General features: G+C 39.3%; 1 protein-coding gene across 1 annotated transcript in view; it reads left to right on the top strand.

Moving 5' to 3' along the window:
- Window positions 1-9,746, top strand: part of LOC146452588 (ubiquitin carboxyl-terminal hydrolase 32-like) — a 29,266-nt gene extending 19,520 nt beyond the window's left edge. The window contains exons 26-35 of the mRNA XM_085097673.1: window positions 337-488; window positions 1,288-1,995; window positions 2,854-3,032; window positions 3,544-3,621; window positions 4,473-4,712; window positions 5,333-5,405; window positions 5,678-5,923; window positions 6,423-6,728; window positions 7,298-7,390; window positions 8,092-9,746. Coding sequence (XP_084953799.1) covers window positions 337-488; window positions 1,288-1,995; window positions 2,854-3,032; window positions 3,544-3,621; window positions 4,473-4,712; window positions 5,333-5,405; window positions 5,678-5,923; window positions 6,423-6,728; window positions 7,298-7,390; window positions 8,092-8,262 — 2,246 coding nt within the window. The 3' untranslated portion in view covers window positions 8,263-9,746. The remainder of the gene's footprint in view (window positions 1-336; window positions 489-1,287; window positions 1,996-2,853; window positions 3,033-3,543; window positions 3,622-4,472; window positions 4,713-5,332; window positions 5,406-5,677; window positions 5,924-6,422; window positions 6,729-7,297; window positions 7,391-8,091) is intronic.
- Window positions 9,747-19,560: the final 9,814 nt, after the last annotated feature.

The raw sequence follows: 19,560 nt of genomic DNA, 5'->3' as shown, positions 1-19,560 counted from the left end.
AAATCATTAATAATTCATAAGCCCATTGACCTATCAAATGGTCAATAAAACATCACGTGCAGTGGTTTAAAACCCAATGAAACCTCTTCCTTATTAGTATGCGGTGTTTAATGTTTTTCTCGTATGCTGATTTCCGACATTCACAAAAGCATCATTGTTTTGAACGCTCTTGACACACGCTTTTCCAGGAAAGTTTAAGCCATTCAAAAAACTCGCAGCACATGTTTTATGGGGTCTAAAACCACTTGGTTGCCCCTCGTGGTTTTAAATCCCGTTAAAACACTGCTGCTCGTGTTGTAAACATTAAGTAATTGTTATTGTGTTTGTCCTGCTCAGCTGTCCATCTCGAAGGTACAACGCCCACAAAGTATGGTTTGCTTCTCAGTAATGATGACAGATACAAGGATGTTAAGAGAGAGCTGACCAAGTACTGTGGGCTTGTCAGCTCACAGCTTCTTTTGGTCGAGATTTTTGGAGCGTCTGTTAAGGTAAGACTGGAGTGTCACTGACGCGTAAATAAAACTGGGACTCTACTTTTTCTCTGAATTTTAGTGATTTTTCTCTATGATGCACTGTTGGGCACTGGCACTAGTTACGTGCAAACAATGATGATGTTTTAAATCAATATGTTCACCCTTATACATTTCTAGCGGTACAAGACACTGCAAAACAGGGAGTATGCCAAATACCATCCCGCAAAAATCCCCAATCAACAAACCTTGATCTTTATGTACTCCATGTTTTCAGTAAACTTGTGAATTGACAGCTCGGTTTAATAAGTAGCTGGGCAGCTGAGTGTGTGTGACATGGAAAAGAGTGTTTTTTCCTGAAAATTAGGGAGCTCAGGAATCAAGGTACAGTACCGCTCAAAAGAGAGTTACCAGTTTCATCTCGTTTCTAGTGAGACGAGAGTCATGCTTCTCGATGCGAGATTTTCGTATCAAGAGACGCGACTCTCGTCTCTAGATACGAGAATCTCGTCTCTGGAAATTAGGGAGCTTGGGAATCAAAGTACACTGTAGTGGCTGCGTTTTTAGCCAACTTGTTTCACCAACCAAGAACCTAGAGTACATGATAACTGTAATTTTGCTGCTAGACAGAGCTTAGTTTAATAAGTAGCTGGTAGCTGTGTGAGTGAGTGACACGGAAAAGAGTTTGGTGGGGTTTTTTCCCGGAAAATCAGGGAGCTCAGAAATCAAATAGTGCCTAGGCAGAGGCTCTTACCCAACTTGTTTCACTAAGCAAGAACCTAGCGTTCATGATAACTGTAATTTTGCTGCTCGACAGAGCTTACCATCAGACATGCAGAAGATTCGTACAGCCCTAGCTGGGGTGCTTTATGCATACGAAATCCCTCTTCCTACAATAACCTGTGAGGGAGAATGCAACGCTTCTACAACGCCAGGGACAGAGGAAGAAAAGGTTTCATGTAATGCATGTTCTGCGAAATCTGGAAACCAATGTTCTGGAAATCGAAGTACAAACTGTCAAACAGTAGGAGGCGCTTGTAATAATGCATCTAATGTATCAAACAGTGAAGAAATGGAAGGGAAGGAAGGCAAGTCTTCAGGAACAAGCTCTGAAAACAGCTCAGAAGACAGTGAAAGCAGACTGAGAGTACAAGAAGACTGGTTTGCGGAAGGGCAGAAGAACAAAAAGAAGATTTCTTCTAGCCCAATTAAACGGGTGAGCCCAAAACTCCGGAAAAAGTTAAGCCCCAAGTTTACTGGGGGATTCAGTTTAACTGCAACATTAAGGAAGTCTTCATCTTCATCGTCCTCAATGGAATTGACTGAAGGGAGTTATGTTTCAAATTCTGATTCTGGAATCAGTTTAAGTACGGAGAATTCTCCAAATCGTAAAACTCTTTCTGTTCCTGGAAACGTGGATGCTGGCTCCAGGAATTCAAGCATTTCATCCACACCCTCAGGGGGACCTTCACCATATTTGGGTTACTGTTTCAGTGGATTTGTTGTTGCAATGCACAGAAAAACAGTAAGTTATCTTACGATTTATACTTTTATGTGGCTAGCTAAATGTAATTTAGGCTTAGTTAAACATGAGACAATTATAGGCCAGTGGTGCCCCGAATGGCGATAGTTTCGGGGTGGCCTGGAGGGTTTTGCAGGGGCCCTTGTTTTACAGCTCTCATGTGGATGTCAAGGTATTTCGTACGCCATTACCGTTCTGCATCGTTGTTTGCAAGTGTTTGCCATACTGTGAGTTTGATTACTAACCCATTTGGCCTGGGTTTGATAGATCAAGGTTCCAGTGATTAAAAATGCGGTCAACACAGTCAAAGTACATTTATTTTGTATCTTCATTAACACCCAGTTGCAACAGTGGAACACTGTTAATGAAGACAACAAGCACTTATCCATGAAATTTTGCTCTTATTAGTGCCGAACTACGCTGGCCTATGAAGTGGAAGCAAGGCGCAAACTTAGAAAAATAGACCCTTACGCCAAAATGGCTTCCTTTTTAATATTCCTTTCTCTGCATTCAAATTAGCCCTTCTTGGCTCGTTCAAAGTAATTTTTTCTTTTTTTTTTAAGCCTTAGAACGAGGTAAGAAGGGCTAAGTTAAATACGAACAAAAGGCATTTTGGAATAGGCTCTATGGGGTAAATTTATAATAAAAGAGAATGACACTTAAGGACTCAGAAGGGTAGTTTTTGTGTCAGCAAGGAGGTGGCTGGATTGACAAGGTTTTCAGTTAAAATAACTCTTCATTTTTCTTGGCCATGTAAAACTGTTCGTAATATTCAGAAGGTTGTTGTGGGGTGGGCTTCCACAGTTGCTACTTTTCGTTTCAAGTCAAAATTTAATCCCTAACCTTTCTTTCTTTGTCAAGATTCGTTCAGATGCGTATTTCCTCTCACCGCAAAAGAACCGACCTGGTTTGTTTGGGATTCCCGTCATTGTACCATGCACATCTCAAACCAGACAGTGTGATCTGTATCAAGGGGTCTGGACCCAAGTGGCCAGGCTGCTCAGCCCACCAGCACCAGGAGAAACAAACTGTAAAGATGGGTAGGTGGACAACCAACAAATACATAGAGGATATTACACGGCGGCGCGAAGATACAAATTTTATTTTCGAGTGGTAAAAACTATTTTTAACACGAGATTTTCACCACCATTTTCACCGACTGTTCGCACAAACAACTGTGGAAAAGCATAGACTGTGTAACTGCGGATGGTTTTGTTTACACGGGGTCAAAGGTTTGGCGGCAGAGCCGCCTCATTCCTCTCGTGGCTTCGCCGCTGTTGTAGCGTCTCTCCGCCGCCACAACTTTTGACCCCGCAGGAACAAAACCGCCAGCTACGCAGGCTAGGGAAAGCGGGAAATGACGTCATTAATATCCTTGCAAGTGAGGATATGGAAAATACGCCACTCGGGTCCCGGATGTAGCTTCGTATGAATTTTAGGAGTGGTGTATTTTCCAGTAAAACACTCCTTTGGTGAGGTAGTGTTATGGGGAGGGGGAAGGGAAAAGAAATCTTAGGTGTTAAATGAGTGTATTTCTTTTAAAATTCATAGGGATGCAGGTGATTATCCATTTGAGCTGCGGGCAGTTCAGAAGGATGGACTCACATGTGCTTGGTGTCCGTGGTACAGGTAATTTGACTTGCATCGTTCTTTTACTGCTACTTGTGGTTATTAATAGGGAGTTTAAGCAACAACGACGGCGACGGCAACGAGAACATCAAAAAATCAATAGGCTTAATAAGCAAAACAACAACTCTGCACGTGAATTACACTTTCTGGGACATTTCTTTGCCGTCACTGCACGACTAGGAAGCGAAATGTCTTGATGGCACGTTTTATGGAGGACTTTAACACACGACAACGAATTTTTCTTTCTCTTTTTTCTAAACTTGGGTATGGTCTCCAAGAATTCAACTCCATGAAATTTCACCTAGTAAGCATGCAGTGACGATTTAAGGCAACTATATGTATATTTGCGGCTGACATTACTATTAAAGGGAACCTCCACTCTACCAACAAACTTTGACGATAAATTGTTGGAAACGTCTAAATTGTAAATTTTAGTTTGAAAAGTAGAAATAACATTCAAGTGTGCTTAAAAAAAGATATGATTATCGTCTGTTTTCGCTTGTAAATTTCCCGCACGCCGCCATTTTAGATTTTATGACGTAATACGGTTGCCACTATTATCAGTGAGCAGATCTTTTTTGTGAAACAATTGAACAACCGTATTACGTCATGAAATCCAACATGGCGGCGCCCAGGAAATTTAAAAGCGAAAATAAGCGATAATCAAATCCTGTTTTGTCCGATCCAGAAATGTTATTTCCATGTTTTCCAACAAAATGTTAAATAAGATTGTAGTTTCAACAATTTAACGTTAACTTATTTCAACAGTGGGGTTTCCTTTGACAGATTCCATACATTACTGTATGCAATTCTACTAAAAGAGATTATCTTTATTCTTAATTTCTGATAAGGTTTTGCCATGGATGTGTGATTAAATGCAGTGAACAGGAATTCGGCTGCAGTAGTTCATACATAGCTATAGAGTGGGACCCTACAACACTGCACCTGAGATACCAGACGTCACAAGAGAAAGTGTTCACGGAGCACGAGAGTGTGGAGAGAAGCAGAAAGCAGCAAACTGAACCCATTGACTTGTATGAGTGTTTCAGAGCTTTTACTAAAGAGGAAGAGCTTGGAGAAGATGAATTATGGTATGGCTGTGTTGTGAAATATTTTTAATGCTGTAGTAGGGGAAGGGGTGTTAAGCAGCTAACATTGGTTGTTAAGGAATTTGTTTCAGATGGATCAAGTCATGAAGAGTCTGGCAACACTAAAGTTGTATTTAGGAAAATTGTACAACAAGGATTGTCAATATGAAAATACATGTACAGTGAGAAAGATGTGTTATTCCGAGTGCTTCTATCAGGAGTCGAACTTGAGACCTTCCAATTACTAGTTGGGATGCTCTACCACTGAGCTACCGGAGACTCGTGGGAGCTAAGGCCATTAAACTAGGTTCATGGGACAAACAGTGTCTCGTGTACAGTATCTCTTGCGGCTGAGGCATTGTTGGGAACCCTGGGAAAAATAGCATATTTCCTGAGGTAGACGGATATCCCTGGGGTAAGGGAAATTCCCACATAAAAGTTACAGGTTACTCACCATACCTCGTAGAGTTAACGCTATTGGGGTTAGTGTCTTACCTTCACTTCTACGTGGGACCCCTCCCCCCACAAAATAGGATGTCAGTCTAGGGAATGGTGGTGGGGAAGGAAGTCATGCTAAGGGTTTTCCGAAGAATTCTTTTTTATACACAAAATCTTCCTTTTAGGTATTGTAACAAATGCAAGAAACACAGATTAGCGGTGAAGAAGCTGGATATATGGAGCCTGCCGCCAATCTTGGTAAGCACTGCTGATGATTCACGGTTGTTGCATTAAAAAAATTTATCGTTAAAATGCTTCCAGTCTTAGAACTAAAACTTTATGCAAGTAAATTACTTGTTATAAAGCTTTGCATGATCCATTTGTACACAAGCTAACTTGTTTTGGGACCATTCAATCCTAATTTAACAATTCTCAATTGAGACTTTTCCAAACGGTCATTATTTTAATGCAGTCATAAAATATACACTGAATTGACTCTGGTTGTTAACTAAGTTCTCTGCCGTTTGTAGATCATACACTTGAAGCGGTTTCAGTTTGTCAACGGCCACTGGGTGAAGTCAAATAAGATTGTACAGTTTCCTATGGCGGGCTTTGACCCATCAGCTTTCCTGGCCAAGCAGTCAACAAACACGAAATCTAGCGCGAGTTCCTCAGAGTCTGGAGTCACCACAGTTAATGTTAAAAGCAGCGAAGAACTTGAAACCGAGGACGAGGTTGAGGAGAAAAGAGAGCGAACTTCTCGCCATGGGAGTGAGGTACCGTGTTTTTCATTTTGTTCTTCACGGACACAACACAACAAACTTCTGCAGTCACTTTATCAATTCAGTTTCCTTTACTGCAATATTAGGGAGCTTAAGCAACGACAACGACAACGACAACGCCACAAAACAATAGGTTAAATGAGCAAAAACAATCGCTCTGCGCCTGCGTTTTACATTTTGGTACATTTCTTTGCCGTCCTCTGCAAAACAACAACGTGAAATGACCAAATTCTAGGATTTTTGGAGAACGTGAGCACACGACGGTGAAATTTTCATTTTCTTTCTTAACTTGAACGCCACTCCTACCAATTTGGTTCCTGGATAGTTCGCCGTTTCTGTAGAAGTTGAGCGAGTTGAAATTATCGCGAAGTAGCACAAATGAATTAAAGTTATATTTTCAGGTGACGTTTTCGTTGCCGTTGCCGTCGTCGTTGCTTAAGCTCCCTATTCACCGCGGATCCGCGCATTTAAACTTTTTTTTTTTTTGCAACAGGAGTCGTCTTCCCAAAGTTCAGCTGGAGAACTTAGTTCAAGTCAAGTTGAACTCAATCAAAACAGCAAGCCTCCCTCGCGTCAGTCCTCATGTTTAAGCCTCAACTCAGCCAAAGTTCACCCCGAAGTGACGCCTGAAAATCGATCATTTACTCCAGTAGAAAATCCTGATTCTTCTGATTTCGTGAGCTCGGATTCTGCAGATGTTCGTGGTGGTCAACGGGAAAATGTTCATAAAGTATTAGCCGCTTCGAGGAGCGAAGGTTCACAAAGTGAGATAACAACCTACAGAATATACGCCATGTCGGTAAGTTGAGCACAATTCAACCTGTATTTCACAGTGGTCAAACGTAGTAAACGCATGCGCAGTTAACCCAATTTAGAAAAACGGAGAAGGATTAATCCTCCACTGTAAAACCAAAGCTTTCAGCCGTTAGGTACGAGGTAAACAACATTAAGTTATGTGTTGTTTCGTTTACAAAGTTCATTGCAAACATCTCTGAATTCATTGAGAATGTTAGTCAGTGGTTTTCAATTGAGTGTCGAAAGTAATTCCGCGTTTGCTTTGGTTTTACATTACTATCTCTGTGATTGGTTAACAAAACTCGCGCCACTTTCTCAACCAATGGGAAACCAAACCAAAACCAATCGTGTTTTGGCCGCACGCGTTTTCCCGCGCTTGGCGCCGGTTACATGTATTTGCTTCGAATTCTGATTGGCTCGTTGTGTTGTTTACATCTGTTGCGATTGGTCAGAGTTATTACTTTGGTTTTGGTTTTACGACACTCCATTGGAAACCGCTCTAAGTTTTAATTTCATAGCTTTAAGACTTTTGCTTTCTTTAAATGCGGACAATACTATGTATCTTCGTTTCAGTGTCACACGGGAGTGCTGGGCGGAGGACACTATATTTCATACGCTCACAACCCGAACAACAAGTGGTACTGTTATAATGACAGCAGCTGTAAGGTTAGTTGCACAAACTGAACTACTTAAAAAGAAACCTGTTTCTTTTCTTTGCATTCAGTATTGCTTGTTAAAGTGTATATGAAGTGAAAAAAACCTTATGCTTATTTGAAAGGCCTTTCAAAGAGAACAAGAATGGTGTTTTCTTTTTTTGAATATCTTCTCTCGTTTCAGAGATATTGAAGTTTTTGTTCAAAAACTGATGATGTCACAAATCGTCTCAGACTGAAAAGTAACAACCACCTTATTCAAACAACATAATAAGCAATAGCTCAACTAAGAGCTGAGCTATTGAATAGCATTCATTTGAGTGTCCACGACATAAATAAAAAATACATTTGTAAATTTGTAAAGCGCATAATTCCACGCCATCAAATGCACTTTACAGTATGGGGACACTCTCCAGATTGAATTGGAATTTGGAAAGGTTGGTTTTTGAGAAGGGGGGAAAACCGGAGTACCCGGAGAAAAACCTCTCGGAGCAAGGACGAGAACCAACAACAAACTCAACCTACTTATGACGCCGAGTCCGGGAATCGAACTCGGGTTACATTGGTGGGAGGCGAGTGCTCTCACCACTGCGCCACCCTGCGTTTACTGACGGTAGGGTTTCCCCAGTACTGAAAAACGTCTAACTGTTTCAAGATATGACGTACACCCTCAAGATGCAGAAATGTAAAGTTGTACTATGTTGGTTTTTGCAGGAGTGTGACAGTACCAAGCTCCAGCAAGATTCCCCGTACATGTTGTTCTATCAGCAAGGTGGTCTGGATGAACGAACATTTCTTCCCAACTTTAATGGCCAACCACCGGACTCTGCCAGCGACGACGAAGAATACGAGAACGATGTGAGGAGACTTTGCATCGTCCAATAAAAACAAACCATTGAGGCAGAAAACAAATAATTTATATGCAATTTTTCTATGGAAAACCCCTTTCATTGAATGCCTACGCGAGCGTAAATTAACTCAAATACTGTAAATAAATCGACAAGGAAAAATTTTATTTTTAAATGCCCTTATTGCAAATGATGATATAATTACAAGAGAGAATGTATGCAGTAGTTAATAAGACGCCTCATTCCCTCTTGGTTATCGCGTGTTTTTTGTTTCTCAATTATCTGTGCTTTAATAAGCTTGTACGTTATTTGGTAGCATTATACGTTGTAGGTGTAACACTGTGTAGACTCTTGTCTCAAAACAAGGTAGAACGCGAAACGCCTCTTTCTCTTGAATTGAAAGAGACTTTCACGTTTAGTAAATTTGAGAGGATGAATGTTCATAATTGAAGATATTTTTCCCCTTTTTGAAAAATGCCAAATGTACACTCGTTTTGTATGACTGTGTGACAGCCATTGCTGTCAAGTCCGGCCATCTATTAAATGCATCGTTTAAAGCTGGTTCCTTTTGCGTTCAAACGTTGCACGTTAGCTAATTCAATGCTCTTTGAAGTTATGGTCAATTTATCGGTTGAATTGTAAAAATGATGCAGATCCTTGTACAAGCTAAGCTGTTCCTTTGGTGTGCGTGTTAAAGACGTTCCATTTCAATTAAATCGGTGAAAATTTTTCTTGAACTGCAAGCAAACAGGATGCCGATCAGTCACGTTCTTAAATTCTCGATTGTTGTCTCCAGTGTAAAGGACTTGAATCAAATTTAAATTTTCTCCAGTTTTCATCGTTCACATTTCAATGCATGTCTCTAGTAGGCTTGTTTCTGCTTGACAGTTTTTAAAGTCTTTTTTTTGGTTATGGGAGCGGCCAAAGTCTTTAACCTAACTCTTCGAATCATGGCCTGGTACCTTAAGGGAAGTGTCACGCACGGCATTTTAGTGTCGTTTATAAAAAACGGAAACTTTTTTGTGTCAACAGAGGCCTAAAAATAACGACTCAGTTTTGTTATAAATTGCCACCTTAGCGTTCTAAAACTGTCCATTATTTTATTGTCTCTGGCCACAGATGGACTAAAGTCAACCTTTCCATTTTTTTCGCATTTTTGTTTCCAAACATGCACTGGAACAGATCATAGTTGTTCCTTTCAGGAATTAAGGTTATTTTGTTTCTCTCGGTGTTTTACAACAATTTTTAACTAATTGAAAGCATTGTTGCACCAAAAAGGGTCAACATTCTTGTGGCACTTCCCCTGTAAAAGCTTTAGCTGATAGTTCTCAATTCATGAACAAAGATTTGCTGTTATTCTTACTATACTTCATGCACACCTTTCCTTCATAATATGGGTGTTACACCTGTTCTACGTTACTCGTTCCTACACGATTTATATCGACTGGAAAAAACCTTGTATTTCTCACGGGGAGAAGGGAAAGTGAATTAAATTAATAAACGTGTCTGGATTTTATACAGCATTGTGTCAACCGATAATTTCATTTGTACACTTGTCTTTTTGTCTGTATGTGATTGCCTGTTCTTTAATCCTGTTTAACAGGAGTACCTGATGGTGCCGCTCGACTAAAAACCCGCTCTGCAGGTTGGACGGTTAACGGCTAGTTTGCTGAGATTTTTTATTGAACACTGGTCCTAGCTGGGGAAAAATATCTCGCTTGTTTTTCCTTGTCAGGCCCGTAAAAAAATCGTATTTGACTTTTCGCTCTAACACCGTCTTTACCAATGAAATTTGAAGGCAAGTAGCGCGCCAGGAAATAACGGCGGCTCCACTGTTGTATGTGAAACTTTTACACAAACATGACCAGCGCTTTTCTTCCACTCGAAAAGGCCGTAAAATACGCATGGACCTCTCCACAATCCTCCCTGCTCGTAAATGTATTTAACGATGTTATATTATCAAGGGAACGTGTTTAATGTGCAGAATTGGCTGAAAGGCTATGAATAGTACACAATACCCGTCGACAATTTGACAAGGACATGACAAGGGACGTGAATGAAACGCTTCTTTCCCTACGATGTCTTCGGGCGACTCTCCAGCCTTAATATCAAAATGGCTGAAAAGAGAGAAAAATACAGCCGACAGCGGTACCTCTGGACACTGTGCCGGAGCGTTGTACCATGACGATGCACCACGAGATTTCGGCCCGCAGTTCGCTTATGCCAGCTAGAGATGGTTCCGCGATGCTTTCCGATACCTTGTCCCCGACAAGACAGTGAGGGAAAGAAAAGTCGGCCCCTAGACCATATGAGACATCCCTTTCGTTGGCACCTCAGTTCCACCTTACTGACTTAAACTGAGATTCAGCCATGTATATATATGACAATGTAGTCATTTTGTCTTCCATGTGGTACGTTTTGAGGTTTAAGCATGCGTACGGGCTAAAACGATATAAGAAGGATGACTCGTGGTCAAACGTCAAACGACCTGTAGTCTTAGAGGTACCGCTAGTCTTGGCCTCCTTTTACCTTATTTCATTCTTACAATTTTTATTGCCGTTTTCCGAAATCGATTGCGCCTTCGATGGATTGTTGACATTGTTAAAAAAAAAACCTGTGAAAGCCGTTGCTATCTTTCTGTTTTTGGTTATTAAGTCAACACTTGTTACTGTGCCTTGTAATGAAAATGTGCCACGTTTGTTACTACAACAACTCAGATGCTACCTTTCGCCTCTTGATGTCTGGTGACATCAATCCTAACCCTGGACCGGTTTCTGCTTCGACTGTTGGTAAGATCAATTGCCTCGTGATGAATGCCAGAAGCTTAGAAAATTTATCACAAAGACAGCACAATAAACTGGTAATCCGTGTGTAATCTCCATCGCTTCCAGGACCTGGTGTACGCCGAAAATTAGTTTCTGACGTTATATGCGTCAATGAGACATGGTGAACCAAAATATCAGCAACTCTGAAATACTGCATTCTGGCTTTACAATGTTTAGGAGAGATCGGCCTGATCGAGGTGGTGGTGGAGTTCTTATCGCAATCAAAACAGCCTCCCTCAAAGCTGTCAAAAAATTTAAACCTGAATCGGAAGCCGAGCTTTTGCCAAAATTACTACGCTTACTGGTCAAAGAATTTTATTCTGGTTTTGCTATAGGCCACCCAATGAAGACCCAAGTTGGATGGATGTATTCGATAATTTTCTGCATGAAGTTTGTGACCAGTTCGACAATATGGTAATTACGGGTGATTTTAATTTGCCAGACATCCTCTGGGACTCCATCGACAGCGCATCCGGTGGTAACAAACTTGCCTTTATTGAAACACTTCACGACCACCTCTTGACACAACTCAATAAAAAACGCACTTGTGGTAACAACATACTTGACCTTGTAATCATGAGCGTGCCGAACTGTGTCAAATGAATGTAACCGACACTTATTGTTTCCAAAAGATACGGGGGATTTTACAGACCACAGCATCATAATTTTTCAGTTTAACAATTTTATAAAAGCCCTACCAAAAACCCTGAGATTGGTCTACGATTATGCAAAAGGCGACTTTGAGGGTCTGCTGTCAGCAATTAACCTCTCTTCGATCATAGCCAATGACGATATAAATACTGACTGGCATCAATGGAAAGACATTTCTTGCAGCGGTCTCTTACTATATACAGACCAAGAGGCTAAAGGGACGGAATCCCATACCTTGGATGTCTGGTGCTATACTTAATTTGATCAAGAAAAAGGAATCTATAAGACAAAAGCCTAAAGAGAGAAGTTAAAAAAAAAACTTGCGCAAAACAGTTAAGCACATGCTGTGGAACAGCCGTGATGAGTTACTTGGTTCCCTCAGTCCAACCTCAACGCAAACCCAAAGCGTTTTTTGTCGATATTGAAGCTGAATTCCAAATCGCAGACAATTCCTGATCGAGTCTCGACGCCAATATCAGCCAGTGCATTCGCTTACCCAGGTAATCGTGCGCCATTAAGATCTTCAGCTGAAAATCCTCTGGAAATAGCCAATCTGTTTAACTCCTACTTCGCATCCGTTTCCGCCTATGACATCCCCCCCCCCCCCCCTATCCCCTTCATCTGGAAGCGCTGCCAATGCACCAGCCTCTCCTGATATGTCGGAATTAACGCTCACGGTTAGCGAAGTCCAATCCGTGCTCGAAGCCGTTGATGTCGCGAAAGCCAAAGGACCTGATAAAATCCTAGCGAAACCGGAAAGAGCCTCTATAATTGCACCATCTCTTTGTAAGCTGTGATCCAGGAGCACTGGTGATTAAAAGAGCTTCTTTTCTGATTGGATATTAAGCATCGATCAAATGCCACCTCCCGTTAAAGAAGGTTAATCCTCTGCTTGTCACTCCGAGCTGTTGGTTAAATATCAAACATTTAAAAATTAGTCACAGTCACAGCCGCGTCGAAGCATTTTGAAATTTATTTCAAAGAAATATTTGTCCGCAGAGAGACATAAATTTCGTGACATGTTCAAAGAATCCTGCTGCGAGTTACAAGTTAATTATAGGTCGTTCTTATTTTATCAATGATAAAACTGTAAATTTTTGAATTATTAACCGAAAGAGAGAATCGTGGGCGTTCTCCTGGTTTCAAACCCACACACACACATCTGGCGTATACGTATTCTCTATACAATTCTGCTATTACAACGCCTTCATATTGTAAGTCAACGAGTAGTTAGGGATTTAAGGGCGTCAAAACGGTGCACACCAATGTTGCTAGCATGACATGATAAATGTTTATTTTACTGAACTACTATCGTATAAAGTGCCACGTGGTACTTTGCTTAACAATGAGAGGAATCCAGCTTGAGACAAGCCTGATAGCGTATCTTCTGGGCCCATGATAGGCTTAAACCAGCATGTGCGGATGTAGTTACCAAACACACTTCTATAACACAGATCACAAGTCGTTTAACAAACGAAACCGCCTCATCACCAAGTTCAGTGGCCGTCATCTTCGAGTGAGGAAAACATGAAGAAAATCCTAAGAAAGTTGTTCAGTTTCACTTTCATCACTGTAATTCTTTTATTGACAAGGTCAGTCGACGCCAGAAGCCCCTTCTCTAGAGATCTTCAACCACCAATTGGAGGAAATTTTCTTGGAAAATTCTCTTCTTTTCACAGACCATGGTACGGTGGACGAAGGGAAGCTGAACTGCCCAAAAAGGTATTTTTAAAGAATCTTTTTCCGCTGAACGTGTGTTTAATATTGCTTTGGAAGCCAAAGGGCAGAAGCCAAGATGTTAAGGGTGAAATATCCGCAAGACAACAAGAAGGATAAACTGAACAATAGAGAACAGCTTCTTATGAAAAGCTTTCATATTTTGCGCGCCCATGATATGATTTTTAATTCTCATTTCGAGCTTGTTTTAGTGTGAAAATTGAAGTGATTTTCTTGGTTTTGATATATTTAATGTTGCTATTCATAAACGCGAAAAATCACTTCTGAGTAAGAATTTTCGAATCCATTAGTTCTGTTTTTGTCCAAAAAAGTTATGAATTAGTCCCTTTTTATTTACTTGTTTTTTATTATTATTATTATTCTGAAAAAGGGAGTTCATCTTATTCGAGTGCAATGTTGTTTTATCACTCAAAGAAATTCTAGAAGGTATTACGTGTAACAGTTCTTGATTCAAAAGGCTAAGAAAGTAGACCGTTTTGATGAAATACCCGTTCCGTTCTACGGAATTAGACGCCAATAGAAAGCAAACTTTTCACGGACGCGTTGTAAGCAAAACTAGCGAATGCCAGTGAAAGACTAAAAACCTTTTTTCACGGTCTTTATCACTTATTTACATATTTTATCACCTTTCAACGCGACCTAAACGGATAAGGACTGAGTACTTTATATTCCAATTAAAACTGCAGGAAGCGCAAGCTTATCAGGGTGCTTGTAATAGAAGGGGGGATTTTCCGATGTCGTATTTCTTACATATATGCTCCTAAGGTTTTTTGTTCTTTTTGGTATAGAATCCTCTATAGATAAAATTAAAATATGCATCAGTTTAGTTTCCTGTCCGGTCGGTACGGGAAGTAAAACCAATATTAGCCAGCCGAGAGAGCCGATTAAATCCATGCGTCTTTGTTTAAAAGTTTTGACGCTGGCTCAAAACGCGTGATTATTGCTCATAATGGCAAACTAAACAGTGCGTTTACAGAAATCATTTTCGACGGTTATGACTGATTTATTTACAAATGATCGCGTGGTCAAACAGCTCTCGTATCAGCCATACGCAATTATACTGATTTATTTGAGTCGTTACCGGTTCAATTAGACCGTATCAGACAGATATAGGCCAAATAACGTCATTTAAAAGACCTTTTGTCAGTCTCCGGTCTTCCGATGGCGTCCAAGTTCGAGACAAAGGAAAGCTATTGAGTGGTACCGGTCGGCTTTCTAGTGGCTGTGGTGCTGTTTATTGATGCTGTAAAAGGTGGTTCTCACTTTCGCGAATGTGGACGAAATTCTACGTTGTAAGCTCTTCAAGAACTTTTCCTATGGTGCTCTTTTATGTTATTAATTTTTTCAATAGTTTCCGGGATGGATTTGGGGTTTCTATTTAATTGCTGTCGAAAGTCCCAAGAATGATGAAAGGAGTCAATTTTGTTGACTGGCAAACAGGTCAATATCGCCAACTAGACTGAACGTGATGGTTGGCAAGCGTCGACCTACGTTAGAGAGGGAGTTATCTGGATGTACCACCGGTGTTTCCCGAACCAAAAAAAAACAAAACAGCTAGGAAAAGTTGAAAAGATTCAATTGTTTTAATGTCTCAAACTTGCGACTGGCTCCCTAAGACAGGTACAAATCGACAGCTAAGCCGAACGGAAATTGTACTTGCCTTGATACGACATGTAATTAAGAAATAAAGAACTTGAGACTCAGATAGCTAATAACAAAGGATCTCACATTAAAATTAGCAATGAAAAAGAAAGACATGACCGCAAAAGGTGTCATTATGCTAGTAAGTCAGTTTCATATCAATTTCGTAAAAAGATTTTCAATACGTTGCATGGGTGTTGTGAGAAAAAAAACTTGAAAAAACGATGAGCAAAAATACAAGGATGAAAGCGTAAGTGGTCTGATATTACAGATGAAAGGACAGTTGTGACATTATTGTCAATGAATATACGTGGAAATGTTTCCGCGGATATATTCGTTACGCGAAATTTACCCCGCGCGTGACAACAAAAGCACGTGCACCTGTCGGAAGTAATCATCTTTTCTTTAACACGTGGTAAGCTTATCCACTTCCGTTATTGTCCCACGGTTTTAACTCAAACATAAAATTTTCCTCGCAAAAAAACAAAAAAAAAGAAAGAAAGAAAGAAATATTTTGCGCGGTTGATATCATGGTAACATGATTTGGTGGGTTTTCGTTTTACTTTTGTTCCTTTCTTTTTCTTCCTTTCAAAGTTTTCGGGGAGGCAAAGTTCTCATAAAAAGCGACGACACTATTCACAGAGAAAATGCTTGTTAACTATACTCTTGGTCCATGCAATTATAAATTCGATGCTTTATTTCAATCTTACTAAAAATACCCGGCTTCCATTTTTTTTCAGACACCATGCAACATTTAATTTGTCTGATTATATCGAAGAATATGGTTAATCTAATTTCCCTTCAAGAAATTGATGCTGAACAATTTACGCGACTTAAACTTGAATATCGAATTATCTTTAATTTTTCCGCGAGTTTCTGAAATTTAATTGTGTGTGCCTTTATCTCGTCAATGGTTTTAGAAACAATGTGTAATGACTTCATTCTTAACCATCCACTAGCGCCTTATTTTTACTCCCCCTTTTCACAGAGATTCGCTTTTTGTTCTTAGCAAGTTGATCAAATGATTTTCTGGATCCCAATCGGTTAACGTCATTTGAAGGAAAACTACTTTTTTTAGGAGTGATTTTTAAGCACTATGTAAATTACTATGTAAAAAATGAAATCTAGATTGTCTTTCAGTTTTGCATAAGGAATTATTGGGGGAAATTATAAAAGTTGAATTATTAAGCGGAACACCCTTTGTTAGCGGAACGCCCATTGAATAAAAGCGGAAATGTATATCCCGTATTGTAAGCAATCTTTAATTTTCCACTACCAACAACTCACATACCATTTCCTTTTACTTCCGTCTTATTTCAAACGAAATCCCCTCTGAAATCGAATATCGTCAACCACAAAAAATAGCGGAGAAAACCGAAGGCAATTCCTGAATATCATATTTCCATTATGCTTGTATATATCTTTAATTTGTTGAAAAGGGGTTTTTGTTGTAATAAGAATCCCTTCTGTTTCTGGCAGAGTTAATTCCATATCATTTTGCAAAAAGTATATTTGTTAGTAATCCACAATCTTCCCTCCGTTTGTCAAATCTATGGCGTCTCAACTTCTTTTAGTATGTAAACTGTATTCAGTTCTTGCCCCAAGTTTCATCTTGCTATAACTTACCGACATCTGTAAAAGGCAAGTTTTTGATCAATTAAAGATATATTTTAAAGAATTCATATTTTGGGTATCGGAATAGCCACGATCTACAAATTATCCAGAATCCAGATTTCTACCCGGGTACATTCAATTTAATCTACGCACAACAAGATTCTTAGTAAAAATTGATTAATATTCTCTTTGTCATTGCTTGCTTGTAAACTCTTTTCTCATTTTAGAACTGACCATTTGTCTTACAAGACAGTAGATTTATGATGGGTCGGGCAAAACCTTTGGATTCAATTCATAAGAAGGTTATTTTAATTAAAGACGGAATGGAGAAAACAAAACACACAATAGGCTTAGCTGAAGAGAAAAAGCTCAAATAAAACAGACCACTGCACAGAGCGCTTCCCTCCTTTCATGCAAAGTCTCTGAAATGATTCAAGGAAAACGTTTTCTTAATTAAAAGTGTCATCGAACCAATTATTAATTTTAATACGTAAATCAGTTTATTTGGCACCTCGCTTTGATTTTTGAGAAAATCGGCTCCAAGTAAATTGATAAAAAGATTCTTGCTGAACTTTATTTTAAGAAGTAATAAATTTTATAAAATTGCGATTAATTTCACTGCTGATTCGATCCTACAAATTCCTATTTTCGTTTCGCTTGGTAAATCATTAATTTTGCTGTATATAACTCAGCCGTTATGCGGCATGATTGACGGTTTAATCACTAAAATGGACAAATTAAGCCGGATCTCGCAAAACAGGCGAGGGCTAGAACAAAAGATTAATGATGCTTTGTCTTTAACTCTCTACCAAAACCGGCGATAAGTTGCCCTAATTCACAAATTAACTTAGATAAGCACATGCTCGATACATTGAATATGTCGAGCCTTGCTCAACTTGTAGTGATTCTAACTTTAGCTATGTTACTGTGTGTACTTACAACAAGAGGAGAGAACGAGAAGCTACCATCTGAAGCGATTAGAAACAAAGGATTGTATAAACTGTTCCGACACAGGCCTTGGTACTCTGGCAAGCGCGACATGTTTTCGTTAAATAACGAGGTAAGAAGGACAGTAATCCCAGCAGATTTATTAGAAACAAGCCGTAAACCTGCTATAAACCGGCGTTTAAAAGAAGTTTTAGAACTTTTATTTTAGCTTTTACGCGTGATTTTCAAATCAATAAACTGCACTATGATTGACACAGTCTGGGTAGCCGAAGATCTACATAATGTAAAAAGAATACATTGAGACTCAATCATGAAGTTTCTATGTCATAAAATCATCAACGACGGTAAAAAAGGTCAGATCTTTGAGTGGAATTAGATTTGATCTGATCAAGTACTCTTAATTGAAGTATTTAAAACGGGAACAAGCAATAGACAAACTTATAAATGGCAACGCCGCGGATTGTGTGATTGTGTAAGTTGTAACATCTTTCCTTTCGCTTGCTAAATCGTTCAAACACAGTGAAGATCTGAGGCACAAATCAGTTCAATGAAACGTCTATGACAATATAAACTTCAATGTCTTCTTCAGTGTAACTAAATATAATTCATTTATCCATTTCGTTTAAGTACGTTCTGTCCTGACAAGTGGCATAAATCGACTGATGATAATGACGTGGCTTAATTATTCTTTATAATGTTTGTTTTTGTTGGCGGAAAGAGGCGATTATAACATGATCTCATTTCGATTTTGAAAATCGGTACGTCAAATTCCAACTTTCCGCGACCTCAGATCGTCCAGTTTGGGAATAAGGCTAGAAAATCAGAAATGGCCTATAAGATGTTAATTGGAGTATTGATGAATGATAACGGAAAGTATTGGCGTGAAGAGCCGTTCTTGGTCACCTTTGTCCGGGAGATCAGATGAGTAATTGTTACAATGTAAGCCTATAAAGAGTTAACGCTCAAATCATCAAAATGAATACAAAAATACAATATGCATGTAAACTCACACATGTCAGTTAAAGCCCGATGAGAAATCAGTCGGTACGTTTATCCAACGGCGCGTTTTTTTTTTTTTCACCGGTACTTGCTATTCCGACTATAAATTCCAAAACAAAAAAAAATGCTCTGAAACATCTAACGATGACAAAACGGCCAAAGTAAAGTATTGACTTTTTTCTACATTGTTATTGGACAGAAGGATATGAGCTTTTCATGATTTTAAGCGGGTGTCTTGTAGTTTAATAAAAAAAAAGTTGTTCGCGCTTTCAAGGTCAACTTTCGATGAAATAAATTGACTCAAGACACCCGAGAACTAAATCACTTAGAAGAAGTTTATATTACTTAGAAAAGGTTATAGAATTAAACTGCAGCTTTTAGGAACGCGAAAATATTAGCTTTGCCGTTACCATTTCAGTGATATTCAATCTCTGTAGGTGGCTTTTTTAAAATTTTCCAGTAGTTTTGCTTTTAGCAAATTTTATTGGCTAAGAGTTCATGTAAAATAACGCAATTGAGGCAATCAAGTTTTATGACATACTCAAGCACATTCTCATGCACATGATAAAATATCAATAGCCCGAAGGGAAATGAGAGAAAGCAAAGAGAAAAAAAAGTTGACGCTGGCTTGTCAAATAAGCCAGTCATGGTACTTATAGTGTGTAGGAAGCTAATCTGATTGGTAAAAATTACAGTATCTTTCTGTTGAATATAGGTTTTCGACTGACATAAAATCAAACCAAAGCTATCCAATCAAAGCTGACCAATCACAGCTCGTAGCGAATACAATAATATGGGATACAGCGTCAAACTCGGGAAAAGTCACGATTGGTTTTGGTTTCGCTTCTCATTGGTCGAGAAAGTGGCTCGAGTATCTTAACGAATCAGAGAACGAAATAAAGGAAAACCAAAGCTAACGC

This window comes from Pavona decussata, unplaced genomic scaffold, assembly GCF_977016875.1.
Source record: "Pavona decussata unplaced genomic scaffold, jaPavDecu1.1 SCAFFOLD_366, whole genome shotgun sequence".
Taxonomy (NCBI): Eukaryota; Metazoa; Cnidaria; class Anthozoa; order Scleractinia; family Agariciidae; genus Pavona; species Pavona decussata.
This window is presented reverse-complemented; position numbering and strand designations above follow the sequence as displayed.